This window comes from Cyphomyrmex costatus, unplaced genomic scaffold (genome assembly GCF_001594065.2).
Source record: "Cyphomyrmex costatus isolate MS0001 unplaced genomic scaffold, Ccosl1.0 scaffold296, whole genome shotgun sequence".
Classification (NCBI taxonomy): Eukaryota; Metazoa; Arthropoda; class Insecta; order Hymenoptera; family Formicidae; genus Cyphomyrmex; species Cyphomyrmex costatus.
This window is the reverse complement of record NW_017277082.1, coordinates 793641-810480: the sequence shown is the minus strand read 5'-3', so window position 1 is coordinate 810480 and position 16840 is coordinate 793641. Positions and strand designations below refer to the sequence as shown.

The 16840-nt window shown below is 33.9% G+C and overlaps 1 protein-coding gene across 2 annotated transcripts in view; it reads right to left on the bottom strand.

Moving 5' to 3' along the window:
• Positions 1 to 16840, bottom strand: part of Rbp6 (RNA-binding protein 6) — a 652248-nt gene that overhangs the window by 27746 nt on the left and 607662 nt on the right. For both annotated transcript variants that reach the window (XM_018541612.1, XM_018541613.1), the window contains 2 exons: positions 10961 to 10993; positions 7856 to 7939 (listed from right to left, as the gene is read on the bottom strand). In XM_018541612.1, the coding sequence (XP_018397114.1) occupies positions 7856 to 7939; positions 10961 to 10993 (117 nt within the window). The remainder of the gene's footprint in view (positions 1 to 7855; positions 7940 to 10960; positions 10994 to 16840) is intronic.

Sequence of the window (16840 nt, the reverse complement as noted above, 5' to 3'; positions counted from 1 at the left end):
ACGAATCGTCCGCTCGTGTCAAACAAAGACCGAAACGCGGAAACGACGGAAGAGAGAAAGCGGAAAGCGCGGGAGTTATGTGCATTGTCGTCAATGGAACGAAACAAAGGCCAGGCGCGCAAAAACGGAAATAAAAAGGGGGAAAAAAGAAAAATCCGTCACACACCGCAACGCGCGACAGAACGTAACGACGTGGCGCGCTCTCGAAAGTGGTGCGAATCGAGCTTGTCGCGATATTAATTCGTGAGTATTGGAGCAATCGTGCTGTTGTTTGCATTCTGAACTCTATGCCGCGATGTTTCTAGATATTGTCGGCAGAGAAAATGGAAGATGCAACTGGCGAATGTAGATCGCAAAGAAACCTGACAAAGAAATCTTATATAGCACTGTTATTTGTGTTGTAAGCACCGCATTAGATATGTACAATAAACGCTTCTCAAATTTTAAAAGATTTAAGAAAAATAAAAGTGATTAAAATTAGCTCTCATTTTTAATAATTTTTACATAAGAAAAAATTAATTATAAGTGTGTAACACAAATATTTATAAATTATTTTTAAATTTTAAAACGATTGATATGCTCTTTTTATTAATTTTTTTTAGTAAAATAATATAAGGTTGCTGATTATAGATAAAAATGAATGTTATTAATTTATGTTAGATAACTTATTTAGAATAAGGAAAATAGAAATTGTTGTTATTTCGCAAACAGAAATGTTTTAATACTCAACGTTATTATCTAAAATGTTTAAACTATCTGGAAAGGTTTATCTCTAGAAAGATTAAACTATTCTGTGCGGTGAAAAAGATGCAAAAAGCAAGGAAGATTCAAGTGCAAAGAATCGGAAAGGAGGTCGCGATCGTGCCGTTACGAACGGTTAACAGAAACGCACTGGCACGGTGGCAGGTTGAGGTTTCACAATAACCCCCCTTCGTGTTCATCTCCCTCTTGTAACCCCTCCTATCCCCTTACGGCCATAGTAACGGTAACCGACGATTTATTGCGTGGCGCAACGAGCGCGCACGGTAACACGTTACGGTAATGACTGTGAAATACGACGGTGCGCCTCTGCCATCCTCTTCCCACCCCCGCTTCACGTACAACCCTTCCGCTTCGTCGCAGCTGCCCACCCTTTCTCGGCTCTCCGATGAAAGGACTGAGTTTCGATTTGCGTGTACGTACGCGAATCGCGAACGCGTAAAACTCTCGCCTCTTTTCTCTTATTCTGTTTTTTTTTTTTCCTTTCCTTTCGCTCCTTGATCGAATATGAATAGGGACATATCGCGTTTAATAATAATCGCGTATAATAATGTAATAAATACCATGATAATTAGTGATATAACTATAATTAATAATATAATGATATAAACTAATAGTAATATAATTAATAAAACTGAGTTAATATTTTTATAATTATTATTTAATATGTTATATATGTTTAAAATCAGAACCTTCTAAAATAGTTTCTAATCATATTTAAAAATCATCTATTATATTTCTCCCAAAATAAATATTTTAATAATATTCCGACTTCGTTAAATAATAGTGTTGATCAGAAACAGTATATGATTGTTCGATACTAATATTTAAAATAAACGTTATAATTAAACGTTTATTATTGTGTATTTAAGTTACCTAAAACAGAATTTTAAATATTTCATTATGCTTGCAGCAATGCATATTGAAGCTAAAAGAAACAAGACTTTAATGTTTCGGTAATTAGTTAAGTTCCTGTTCTCTTCTATTTACTTTTTTCGTTCACTATATAAGTCATTCACTTATACAATGATGATATAAAATTAAAAAAAAGAATAATAAAAAAATCTAAACGAACAAAAATCTAAAAGAACGACTGTATTAAAGGAATGTTAATGCCAATTGCACAATAAGTGGATAACAAAATATTCTTGTTAACACGCATGTTTTATGCGATGGTGTTCTCTTCCTTCTCCCCAATATTCTGCTATTTGAATAATCTAACTGATTTACCGACTATTATAGATTTGGGACATACTCGAATCGGTCGGTTTATATACAGAACAGATCCTTGCACGAAACGATCCGTCGAAAAAAAAAAAAACGACGAGGAGAAAGAAAGTCCGATATATTTGCAAAGTCCGTGCACGCCGGCAAGTAGCCGAAAAGAAAAGGAGAAGTGTCCCTTTCGAGTGCCTCTGAAGTCTGAAAAATCGACTGAGATGTCCAATGAGGCGTTAGGAACTACCTCCCTTTCTTTAGGCAAGGAAGAGAAGAAGCTCGTTATTGCGTTTGCATTCTAAGAGGAAATCGTCGTCGTTCTTATCGTCGTCGTCGTCGTCGTCGTTACGCTGTCTACTCAAGCGGCGTTATCCCGGGAAAAATATGGAGACGGTGCAGCTTGTTATTTTCTCGTAAGAAAGGCGGTCATATAGGCTAAAAGGATTCGGTTCTTTACTATTGTTCCGCGATTGCACCGCGGAAATCTAGCCCGACTGGGGCAGTTATTAGCGCGTATCATAAGAGCGACAGGTCGGTACATTTGCCCCTCGTTATCTCCCTCTCTCCGTGTTTCCCCTTTATTTTATCTTTTTCCTGATAACTTTCGCATATTTAAGGATTAAACACTTTTCTCCCTCTTAACGTCGCCGTTCGCACTACGCGCTGCTGGATCACACGGTACTTTTAGTTATATTTTTTCTTAGAGAATTTTACTCTACACTCCACACGGTATAGATAAAAAAAAGGTAATCCCTAAATCCCCGACACTATCATCAGCCCGTTAAGTCATTACTCTCTTTTCTCGCTAATCTTCCTTAAGTTATTGTTTTGCGATTGCGCTTTCACGCCACCTGTTTCATTAATTTAACAATTAAACATATCAAAAATGTTAAGTATAAAGTGTACCACACGCTTTAAGATAACTTATATGTTAGTATCATCGGACAAACTGCGAGAGCGGTGCCTTTCATTCCTTCAACTCGTTCGCTGGATTGAGAGAAAGAGAAATATTCTGCATTTATTGTTTATATATATGTATATATATCGAAATTACTCCGTTGCATTAAAAAAATTTTAGCATTGACTATGTAAACATTGACAGAATTGTTGATGGAAAAAAGAAACTTTTTAGTTGTAGAATTTGAAAAACTAACTAAAACTTGTTTTACGTTACGCATTCTCAAATACTGAAAAATTTGTATAAAATCAATCAATCAATTAATTTTTCCAAATATCAATAATATTTTACGTAAATTTCCTTTAATCGATTAACATGTGAATGAAAGCGTATTCGTTAATTTAAACGTAATTGAAACTCATTGATTTCGTGTCAATATTTAACAAATAGACCATGTCGCTCTACGGAAACTTGCAGCGTAACTAACAGAGCGAATTTGCTGTATAATGTTATGCTGACGCACTAAACATCTCATCCATCTTGAATCGAAAAACATGATTTGAAGGGGTAGACGAGAGGATCGGATTTGTGACAATTTGTTGGTAATTTTGGTATTACCATATTCGGAATTCAGTTATCATCATTACAATAATGTCACATAATACCATGTATCTATAAGCATCACATCAAGCGTTGATGTACTACGTATATCGTTAATGTAACGTATCCCTTTGACGTATTTCTATAAGTTGCAATAGTTAAGTTTGAAAGCACTAAAATAAAAACATTTTGTTTTTCCATTAATTATAAAGGTATTAATAAAAAGAGATAAAATTTATAGAAATTAATATATCTAATAAAAAATAATTTTCTTTTATAGAAATTAATATAATAAAAAAAGATTTTGTAAAGTTAAGAAATTTAACATCTCTCGTATGACTGATATGACATAATAGGAAATAATGATTTTGTGAGAATGATGCGATTTTGCACAAAAACATCTTTTGCACACTTGCCCCTTTATTCGTAAGTTATCGAGAAAGATTTGTCTTTGTTTGCCAATATACGAAATATATGCAACGGTTTACAAATGCAGTTTGCATCGTAAAACGATCTCGTTTGGCGCTTTCGTAACATGAAAGTGAATGTCTAGCGACGATCGTTAAATCACGGTCGCCGTTTGACTTCTCGCAGCGGAAATTTGCAATTCGGGAATACACACACACACACACGTTCGAGCTTAAGACCTTCTTCCCTGAAGAAGTTCTCCACAAATGTAACTCGAGTATACGTCGCCGCCCCCTAGAAATATCTTTCCTTCCCCACGTTCCTACTTCACTCGCAGAAGATCGCCCCGTTCCCATATTTGCGAAGAGGATGGCTTAACCGACGAATGTTTTTCGGACATTGGAAATACATTGAGGAAGGCGGACTGAGGAACAGGGGTGACGAAGAATTCTTTATAGCGATCAATCGTCGCGAATGATATCTACTTTTCCTTCTACCACCATGCCTCGTGAACTATACGCAATAAAACACACAAACCAGGTTAGAAGATCGGGAACGAGCGAAAAGGATGGAAAGGTGACCGCGGAGGCGATCTCGAAAAGTTATTCAAATGCTTTAAATAGTGGGTGTCGAGGAAAATTGAAAATGATTCTGGGAGTATCGAGCACACCCTGGAGAAAAATGAGGAGAACCGGCTTTTTGAGAGATGGATCAACGTCCGAAAAACATTTATACATTATTATTTATGAATACTCTTCCCACCCATACCATGTATTGTTCTAAGAATTAATCAATGTACGTAGATTCTCAAGATAACAGGAATCGCATTTCTCTTTTTTTGAAACATTCTTTGAAGCGAATCTAAAGCGATATTGTTAGATGATACTATCTTCAATTAATTTTGCTAATTAGTTTCGATCGCGACGGGGCACCACCGATCGCAGTTTGTCCGACGTTAACAACGTGACGCGTCATTACTGCTTTACATGCTTGACATAGAGGAGCGGAAAGGCGTGTGGAAGGGTTAAAATTACGTGGGATGGAAGGGTGCATAGCTTCGAACGTAATCGCCTTTCGCGGAACAAAATGTGCGTACATTTACTAGGCGAGAAATAATGAAAGCACGAGTGATAAAGTATGCAATAATACATGTTAAGGAAAATGAAGAGATATCTTAAAAGCATTATAGTTACATAAGTTACATAATAGTTTACATTAGAAAAGCAGACAAATCGCGCAATAAAGGAAACCATTAAAAATGATATCTATGTAGAAAGCTTTAAAAGAGAAAAATAATAATTACATTTTAATTACTAATAAATTCATTGAAAATTAACTTAAGGTGGAATTGTTAAATAAAACTAAGGTTTTTAAAAAACACACACAATCCTTTTGTATAAATAATAATATTTTTTTATCACAAACTTGAAAAAAATAGAAAATAGGATTTTTGAAGATACCGACAAAAACGTCATGGTTTTTTATAAGGTTTTATGCTGGTTTTCATTTTAACTTTTAAAACGTTATGGGTTATCTGGTTTTCATTTCAACTCTTCGGTTTGGCTGCGTAGTGAAGTTTCAATGTTATTAAACTCATATTTATTACATTCAATATATTTGACTGCTACCTCGTTTCAAATTTTATATAATAAAATCAAATAACAAAATTTACGACGTAATAACAAATAAATATCAGTAAAAATACAGATAACAATTTAATATTGTTAAAAGGAAAGTTTAAAGAAACAAATCGAAACAGACGGATAAGAGATTGATAATTCACAAGTGTGCAAACTAACGATTTACTATCCTTTAATTCTGTCCATTGGGCTTGAGGATAGACAATCGTCATATCGAGTTGTGATAGAAAAAAGAGGTACATTTCACTCGAACATAATTAAATGCAATCCGTGATTTTTATTTCGCGAATATGTTATGAAGAAGATTCGACTTTGAAAGCATGAGCTATTATCAACTTCGATTTCAACAAATCGAAAGATGGACGTGCTCGTTTTACGTATAGATACTCTATTAGTCGCTGCAGTTATGTGTATGCCAATAGCTAAATGCGTGTATATTGTGTATATGTGTGTGTGTATTTACATGTGTTGTGTAAGTGTATATTAAAGTGGACCGCGATGCGGTCCCTCGCGTATCATTGTCAATCGATACGTACTTGTTATCCTTGCTAGATATCAACAATGACATTTTACCCCGTTCCATCTACACACATTTTATATCGCGATCGATTTCACGATCCGTTGACCACGCCAAACAGCTTTGAACAGTTTGAACTCAATTTTGGTGACATCATCGATTTTCAAAATATCGATGTGTATTTACAAAATATATATATAATATTGGCTTTACTGTACGCTCTCCCTACACAATTTTGGCTAATATAAACGCTGTAAAAGTAAAAGTATTCCTCTGATAACTTTTATCGGCTATTTCAATATTTAGTGGTATTTACTGATGAATTCGGACATTGATTGGATATTTGCTTTTATTGAGATTGCTATTGGGATATATTCGTTATTGAAAGGAATGATTGATTTCACATATAGTGGCTTACCAAAGTATTCAAACGGTAATACACCTATATTAAATTGAATAAAATTGTTCGAATACTTTCACGAGGCATTTTACACCCGGCATAATCTATGCACATTCTTTTTCCTCTATATCTACATATTTTCATTCATATATATATATATATATATATATATATATATTACGAGAGAGAGAGAGAGAGATTTTGAATTCTTTAAAAATGATACCCACTGCACAAGGGAGAATCAATAGTGCACCATAGCTATAACAGCTCAATAAATTTCGAATCCACGGGTAGCACAACACACTTTTTCGCAAACACTCGATGATTTATTGTCTACCGCAGAACGAGAAAGAGAATAGATTATTTATATCCTTTGAAATCCTTTAAAAAATATTTTAAAATATAATAGAAAAATAATGTATTGCATAATAAAATGATGGTCATAAGATCTGTCGAACATCCTGCTAATTAGTACTAAGATAAATATACAAATGTAAAGAGAATACAAGAGAATATGAAACGAGATGACTTTTTTCGTCGTGTTCTTAAGCCTTATAGGGTAACTTTGATATAGTAATTATTTATCTATTTGTATGATTCTCATCGCCCACTGTCGCTTGATAATGTTCTCTCTCTCTCTCTCTCTCTCTCTCTCTGTCTCTCTCTCTCTCTGTGTGTGTGTTAGATATTAATAATTTATTTCCGAATATTCTGGCAAATAATTAGGCGAAATTTCTCACGGCTCAACGTTTTCTTCGTTTTCTCCTCGTCTACTCTATCATGGCTCTCTCTCGCTTTCGAGAATTACAAAAACTTTGTAAAATTAGAACTAATTCTCCCTGTTTTAAAGAGGAATTGTGCTTTAAAGAATCTTTCGCGTCATTTATTCCTGCGCGTTCGGCGGAACCTGCTTGCGTTCCACGCGTCGGCGTCATTCAGTTCGAGAACTCGTGATCCTAGAACGGAGAATCGCTTTGTCCCTCACGAAAGTTTAGTATACGTCTCTGAGGAAGATCCCCTTAGGGATCCTCAAGTTCGCACGCGTGTCTTTGCTTTCAAACCGCCCGAATCACCCTCGAGAATATGGGGGCTATCTCTCACCTTGTTGATTTTCGCGTCGCAACACGCTCTCTCGCCGCGATAGGATCGGATGGACCAAGCGACAGCAAGTCAGTTAGCGTGTAGCGATGGGTTAGAGTGCGCGCACAGCTCGTTATCGGTATCGTTAATCAGTGAGTTAGTTCACAGAGGCATGGCGTTGTAGAGGTCCAGATTAGGATGGTAAAATAGTGGTGTCGGAGTGGGCGGGTTATGATGAGGCGCGGGCTGCGCCTGTATGAGGTTCAAGTTCAAGTTCAAGGGCGCGATGTGGGCCGCATTGTGGTGGTTAAGGTGGTTAAGGCTAAGGTGGTTACCTGTCGGGTAGGGTAATCCGAAACTAGGGTACCCAGAATAGCCGCGGCCCGCTGCGTATGCCGCGTACGCTGCCGCTGGGAAACCTGCAAACACAACGAAAATTTCCGTTACACTCCTCGTTACAACTCACTAATCCTCTTGACATTTGGGATAATGTAATCATTCGTAACGATTTTATAAACACTGATAAGCATAAGAATATTATTAATTTTTTCGCACTCCCTGTGTATCACTATTTCTTGTAACTAAATATTTTTCAGTATAAATATAAAGACATATAATTTTGCTTTTGGCATGCTACAAATGTAGTTTAAGTACAAATGTAGTTATTTTTTACTCTTCCATATATCTCGACGTTATTTGCTGGATAAAATTTTGAGAAATTTAAAAACGCCTGGAAAGATGTAAATATGATTTATAAAAATATATTTACAAAGATAAAAATTTATTTTTTGCGAAAAAGCAGAAATCATGAGTAATGAAATGTCATGCAAGAATATCTGTTACTGTATTATATTCAATTTGACAATAAAAGAATTCACAAGGTTTTTATTTTATTTTTATACGAAAATTTATAATGTTATTAAAAAACTGGAAATGATTAAAAAAAATTTTCTTAATGCTTTCCAAATTATATTTATAATTCACAAATGTGTTTATTAAATCGATAAAAATTCGTTAAAAATATCAAACTACAGCAAAACCAAACCGGACCTATAGGAATATTTAGATATAATACTTGTTAAATTGTACCATTAATGACAATTTTGCAAGGTTAACAAAGACCAATGCTTTTTTTTTAAATAAAAAATATACTTAGCAATTATTAAAGAAATTACAGCTTACGACCATTTTATATCCGTATATATATGGCCATAATACCTGAGTTTACCCTAACAAGATCAATTCCAAATAAAAGAAAAAGAGAAAAATTATATCAGAAATCAATAGAATTGGATTTGTACTAATTTGTACTACCAAAAACAATTTTATATTATGTATCATTTTTCAAGAAAACAGTGACACTGTTACATTGAAAAAATCTTGTTCGTAATATCAATAAATGATGTTTATTGACTTGAAATTCATTGATACAATGAACTTTTAATATATATTATGAATATTACATTGAGAATTTTTTATTAGCTAATATAACTAGATTTAATGATATAACACATCACTGTTTATTAATTTGCTGTACATACATGAATGTATCATAACTTAATGTAACGTTTAATTAAATCGATGAAAAAAATTCGTTCCTTCAGTGTTCATAGATTTAATAAACTCATTCATTAGATGTATCGTATTATAAAATTTTATAGAAGTGATAAAATACATTTATCATATTAACGGATTGCTTCATTAGTTAATAAAGTCTGCACATCAGTTCAATAATTGAATTCATTATATGTATTTAAAAAAATGTTTTTGTTATTTTAATAAATCCATGGGATATTGTTTCAATATATATATTCATTGTTACGGTGAATTCTAATAATATAATTTTATGTATAACTTATATTCATCCTTTTATGAAACCTAAATCATTATGAAAATAAAATTGTTTCATTGGAATTGTATTTACGTACATTTTTGGTGTTCTGGTTCAGTGTAACATAATAAGTGTAAGCTGGCTGAAATAAAAAAAAAAACACAAGGGTAAAAATGGACAAAATTAAATTTGTATTTACTAATTTGTATCATTTTTTACATTTTTTTCATGAAATAACTTTATTAATACATATTTATAATCTATACATTGTGACCTCAGCAACGAAACCTAAGTGAATCTGGCACTCGAGAATTCAAAAACAAATTTCTTCAAAGCGGATTATTAGGTTTGTAATCATTTGTTTCACTTTTCTTTTTATTTGTGTCTTAAAGAAGAATCTGTAAGCGGGTTCGAAATTTTGATTATATTTCGGATTAAAACGAGTAGAAACGATTCCGAAATAACACCAATCTGCAGATTTTAAATATTTTCGGAAATAGCAAAATTAGCTAGCTCTCACTCTTATATTACAATTTCGGTACAATCATCCTCTTAAGGATATACAAATGAAAACGATTATATAGTACAATCGTGTACGAACGATTACGAAATAACGTTTATTTACACATTTAAAATATCTTAAAGTGGGGTGCTATATTAAAGTGGGTAGCATTTTTTCAATCCTTTAGTTATATTTTCGAACTTCTTAAGGTACAAACAAAAAGCAAAGTGATACAAACGGTTATGATACAAACTTAATTTAACGCACATTAAAAAATTTTTTTTCTTAAATTTTAGTATCAGGTTATGTTTGCCGAAATCACTAATGATTGACATATAGATTGTAAGTAGGTACTAATAAAGTCATATTAAAGAGAAAAAAATATGAAATATTAACTTACTTTCAATGATATGCAAATTAATACAAATTTAGTTTTGTTAATTTTTATTTTTGTGTTATTTGTTTATGGTCCTGCCAGCTTATATATAACATTAAGCTAGCAGTGTCACTGTCTTCTTGGAAATGACATAATATATTATTCTTGATAGTACAAATTAATACACATTCAATCGTATTGATTTCCAACACAGTTTTTCTCTTTTCCTTTATTTTGAATTGGTCCTGTTAACTTAATATTAAGCTGGCAGTAAATTTTCTCAAAGTGGCGCACAGTATAAAATTGTCATTAATAGTATATTTAGTAAAAAATAAGTACTAAATATTCCGACAAGTCCAATTTTATCAATTCGATCCTGCCGCTTTATAGAACTGTATCTACCCATCAAATTATATTCATCATAATTATAGCCATATCTATTCTTTTAATTAGATTAAATTGTCATCAATATAAAAGCTAATAGAAGTTAGTAATTAATCCGCTAAATTCTAATATTTACATACGGTTCACATCAATGAACTGAAAGATATGCTATAGGTAAAATGTATTATATGTTAAAGCAAATAGATGAAATGGACAATTATGTATCAAGGTTGTCGAGCCATATAGCATCATTATTTCTTCAGTTATGTCTATAATAGGGGTCGTCAGAGTAGGTATAGAGTTCTTTACTAGTCAGTATTCTTTACTATCATATTTCACGTACTCACCATCAGGTAATGCTCCCAGAGACCACATAAAATCTATAAGGAAAAACAAATTCGATTAAAATATAATTTCGACCTAAACTAATATATATTTCTGAATATTTGTTTACTTATTTTTATCAATTCTTTTTTCTTTTCGATTTTTTCCCTTTATTTATATAGCATGTTCGTTAGTGCAACGATTTCAAGTCTCCATCAAAATTTCTGCAACTACGTACGAAGAAAGATATTGATCGCTCGAAAACTTACGAAATAAGCTACGTGTCAGAAGTAAAGTTTTCACGTGTCAATTATTTCTGCAAAGTTTTATATGTCGCAAGACCAATATTTTTCTTCGAGCAGGCGAAGGTAGGCGTAAACATTTAAGAATATGTACACGGAGATAAGTTAAGTATGAAGCGAAGCGTTGCAGAAATTCGTCGGGATTTAAGTGTAACGGATGACTAGGTCCAAACGATAAAAAAGAACGTAAAAAGAGAAAAAAAGATAAGAAATAGGATTAAAAGCTTTCTAGGTTAAATAGAGAGTATGTGAGAAAATGAGAGAGAGAGAGAGAGAGAGAGAGAGAGAGAGAGAGAGAAAGAGAGAAAGAATGAGAGAAACAGAATGACAGAGAGATCAAGGCATCCATGAAATTTCATAATTCGATACTAATCCAAAAGACCACACAACTAAGATTCTCACTATGTATATATGTATATCGCATCGACTATATAGCGCATTTTCTAAACTGTGTGACAAGGTACTAGGTAACTACGCGCGGCCGAGGTGTTTCCAATTCTACGACAAAATAAACCCTCCTATGAACTATGGTTATTGTAGCCTCCAAAGGTATTGGTTAATTATTTACCGTTAAGTAATATTTGCTAGGCTCTCTATATAGCTTATTAGATATCGACTAAGGGTCGGTAATATGCCACACCACTTGAATATCTTTCGCAAATGACAAATTTGCAGAATGTTTGAGCAATATGCACATAATAACGTGCTCCACTTTTACTTTTCTATCATGTGCGTGGCATAGCACCGGCACCACTACTCACATTTATATTGACGATACAATATTGAAAAAAACACTGACCACAATAATACTACACTACTAGACTCACTATGCTAGTGTCCATATCGACGTTGCTCTCACAATATTACGCAGATGGAAAAAAGTATAAGAGCGTTTATTCTAGCCATTAAAATACACTGATACATATTAATAGTATTAGTAATTTCGTACCTAAAGTCTCTCTACCGGGCTGGTTTTGATTGCGTCAAGCGCTCAATGGTATTTTACTATCATTTTGCACTCTTTTTCTCTGTCTTAATGGCTTTCTAAACTCTTCTGAGCTACAATAAGATTTGCATGTACGTCGAGCACTATATCTCGCATTTATCTCAATCGAATCATTTGCAGCATTATATAGAGACATATATCTTTGTCACTTCATCGAAATACGTGAATAGATCTCGACGATACTATGTAAATAATTCTTGCGCGAATTACGCGCGTGCTTTTCTATTTAGCATCTACGTATACACCCTGTACTTTCTCAGATGCAACATATCGATCTCACGTAGAGCAGACGTTTATGTACGACGTATTAATATTAACAGTCTCTCGCAGTTCCGAGGAGCGCATAAAGCCTGTCTCAGCTCGAGTTTACGATCGAGTTGCCGGTCGATTAACGTTTACGTCACATCGATGGCTTCGGCAACGTGGAATTCATTGAGCTACTCACTAGAATTTTATGTTTTTTCCCTTTGATGTGCGTGTCCCGTCTCGGACGAGGAGATACATTCGCGAGGCCGTGTATCAGGAATGCATTCCGTCGAATCGTTATAAGTTATGTAAGACATCATCAAATACTCTATATTCCCGTAAAACCCAAAATCAAGTGGCTCAGCCAAGTGTCACAAAGACCAATGATAAAACCGCATCATCAAAGTCTGGTCTACTTACGAAACTGACAGTGTTGCGCCTCTCTGGCTAAGTACGTACTTTCTAGGACACACGTCTCACGCATTATTATCAAGGTAAATGATGCTATGCGGCATTTAAGAAGAGTTAAGTACTATGTAACGAGTAGTGTATGAGTAGGATATACAGGAGCTGAGGCATTAGGTATAGACAGGTATACGCACGATATATATTTAGTATATATCCTATATATATATATATATAGAGAGAGAGAGAGAGAGAAAGAGGTATAATATTACGTGTAACGTAATATAAATGTAACTATGTAACGTAGCTCGTTAAGTAATAGGTACAATATAATAGGTCTCTTTGAAGCCGCTGGTAATGCGTATTCTTCGCGGAAGACGTTGAGCACCGCGCTTTATCTCACTTCTCTCGCGAATTATTTTGCGAGAGGAAACATGAGTATATGGGAATGTTATACGACGGAGGCCAAATGCCTTCCCTGTGAACAATTTGTCGATGAATGAACGCGAGTGCATGCGCGATCTTCCGCGAAGACGAACGCCTAAAGTATAATCTAAACTAACGATATCATAGTTGACTTCCCAAAAGCTATAGTCCACTAGTAGTCTCAACGATAGGAACGTGTACATAGTATATTAATTCGTTTAAAACTGATTCGCTCTAACTAATCGAACCTAGAGCGCCTAGAGTTTCAATAATATCTAAGGTCTGGTAACAACATAAATGTTTACCTAATTACCTAAATATGTAGAGATAGATAGATATATAGGCTCCGATATGTATATCTGTTTGGTCTATTACAAAAAACTATAAGGTGTAATGCGGCTCTCACAAAATATATCGATATTAATATCAAATGCTATGGCGTTACCAAATAGGTAAGATACAAAACAATAGTATAACGTATATATCGTCTGGCGTAATCTATAATGGATCGTTAGGTACATATCAATATACAGAGTGTCCGAAAACTACTAATATATGTATCATTTGATATTTAATTCTTTTTTAATTTTGAGACTGCTGTTTGTCGTGACGTTGTAGTGTTTTAAATTCTAATGTAAAATTAAGATAATTAAGCCGAGAGATATAGAAAGAGAGAATAATAATTTTCTACTCATACTCACACAATGTTCATCAATTTGTCAATATTTTAGAATCTTTTTTTCTCAAAATTATTTAAGTTTTTTTCTGTGATTTGATTCTTGATATATCGATGAGACATTACCGTTCGTTTTGGGACATTCCATATAAGTATAGAATATAAATATATTATACGTATATATGTATATGTATATAGATTCATGTTATGCATTTATATACATATAAATAGTGTCGAGCTCGTGTCTTTCCTTATTTTGAGTATATCTTTATACCGTCTAGAACACAGAGTTTTTTCTTGCTTCGACATTATGAAATTTCATGAAGTCACTTGCGAAAAATATTCCGGAAGACGCGACAAATGAGAAGTGCACGTGTCGCCAACCATTTCCTGCGGGCTCCCGTCGCGCTAACCGCTCTCTCACTGCATTCGCCAACAATTTGCGTCGGTATGTGTCGCTAATTGATTTCCTTCAATTATCGCTCGCGTGCTCGCGAGGAGTGCACGTAACGGACCACTACCTGGGTGAACGAGGAGAAAAAGAATGTTTTTCTCTTGTATATTATTTCAATTTTTTTGATAAGATATTCATAATTAAAACGGCCTCGACAAAAAGCACGTTCGTTGTTCAAAACAAACGGTTATTTCGTCCTGAAAAGATATGCTGTCGTTTTTAAAGACGTTCGAAAATACGCCACAAAACGCGACTATTTTCCCGTATCCTCCATCTTTTAATGGTATTACCCGATCTTGTCGCGTAACCTCGCAGACGACAATTTCTACGTTAGAGCTTTGTTCGCAACGCGCTAAAATTTCAACTAGTTCTATCAACAAATTGACAGCCGCCGAACGACGAACATACAATCTCCATCGAGGACTTGTCGTTTTGTTTCCCCATCAGGGTGACCTGAAAATTGCTGCTCACCTTGTCTTTCGATTTCCTGTTCTCTCATTCCTCCTTCATTGAAGGCTCGATGTCGGTGTTAATTTCTACGGCGTTTTAATCGAAGTGCTTTTAACGGCAAGTGTGATGGACACCGAAAACTTAATTATTCGACGTTGGTAGATGATTGAGATTTAGTTAGACACGACTTGTATAGTTACTGTTCGTTCACCCTGCCTATCTTCATTAATATGTAAAAGAAGATGTTTTTATATAGCAATAATTATATTTATTTTCAATGGATACTTTAATGATTATACTAATCTAATAATGTAAGATAACTTTTTGATTATTATTAACTTTTTCATTCTCAATGTAGCTTCGATTTTTCAATTTCAAAATACTATAGAAATGATCGTGTAACTTATAAAGATGTATTTTATGAAAACATCAAAATAAATAACTGTTACTATTTCTTTTAAAAGCTCGAAGAAAAAAAAATACAAAGATTTTATTTTTAAAGTTAATAATATTTTATTGAAAGATGAAAAAGCTTTTTAAGATTTTTACTTTATGTTTCATATTAAACAAATTGATAAATTGAAAAATATTCCTACTATTCTTTTGAAAAATTGGAAAATCTAAATAATTTTTTAATTTAATAATGTTACGTTGAGAAGTACAACATTATTCAAGACTTTCACTTCATATTTAAACATTGTAAATTTTAAAGTCAAAAGACAATCCTATAAGGAGATACGTTCGACGTGACGGCGATTTACTATTGAGCATCGTTAGGTCGTTTTCTCTCTACATTTGAACACTTTGTTTATTGTCCTACTACCTGCGTTACTAATTATCTACGAAATAACTACCAGTCTTTTGCGATCCGTTCATCTCGTTACTACGTGTCTACTTTTTTTACTACGAGAAAATGAGGCCCCATAGGTAACTACTACGTCGATTAAATTTGCAATTCGTTACGCGTTTTTTTCTGCTTCTACGATCACAGTTTCGCCGAACATTGCCAACCGCGAACAGCTCCGCGGAAATATCGCGTTCTCGATATGTATTTCGAACCGATAAATAAGAACGGTTTTCCTAAATCTACAATATTGCACTTTTTGAAATTGATATCTATCACGATCGGTCGTTTGATCACTGATTGACATATATTATAATAATTAATACTTTCGATTTCTTTCGTTGACTACTTCAAAACGAAGAACAGTCTCAATTGAGGAATGTATAGAGTGCTGTTTAATGTAATATTTCATTAAAAAATTACGCATTTATTACGAGAGACTAATTTTTCTTCAGCAAGATTTCTAAAATCTTACATCGATAATAAATAAAAATCATAAAAAGTACATTGACTTCTCTTTGGCCAAGTTTTAAATAGATCCAATAAAATATATATACACATATATATTTCTTTTATATGAGCATTACTTAATTCATTGAGTTCCAAACTTTATAATTTATGCAATCTAAATCAATTTATTCGAAACAACAAGTTTTTTGGCACATATCAAAAAATATTATTTTAAAGCAAAAGACTGAGAAAAACTTTTATCGCGTCTGCGATTAAAAATCGTATTATTATATTGTCCTTCGGCATATAGAAATCGTAAAACTCACGACAAAATGCTACAACAAAACCTAGAAATCGCTCGAAAAATCGAGATAAGCAATATAAAATAGATGGATAACTAATCGATTAAAATTGAACGGAACAATCGGACGTAAATATGACACCCCCGGACGAGTTGCAATTATTGCGGTCGCGAAAGGGGTGTGAGTATCGTTGGTCATAGGCCGATCGTAGGTATTGGATGGTAAACGGCGCCCATGTCGAGGCCCTGAACACCGAGCAAATCGCTCATGGAATAAGTGAGCGTAGCGGCGCGGGACGCGGCCGCGACCGGATGTGGCCGGTAAGATGCCGCGGCCGCGGCC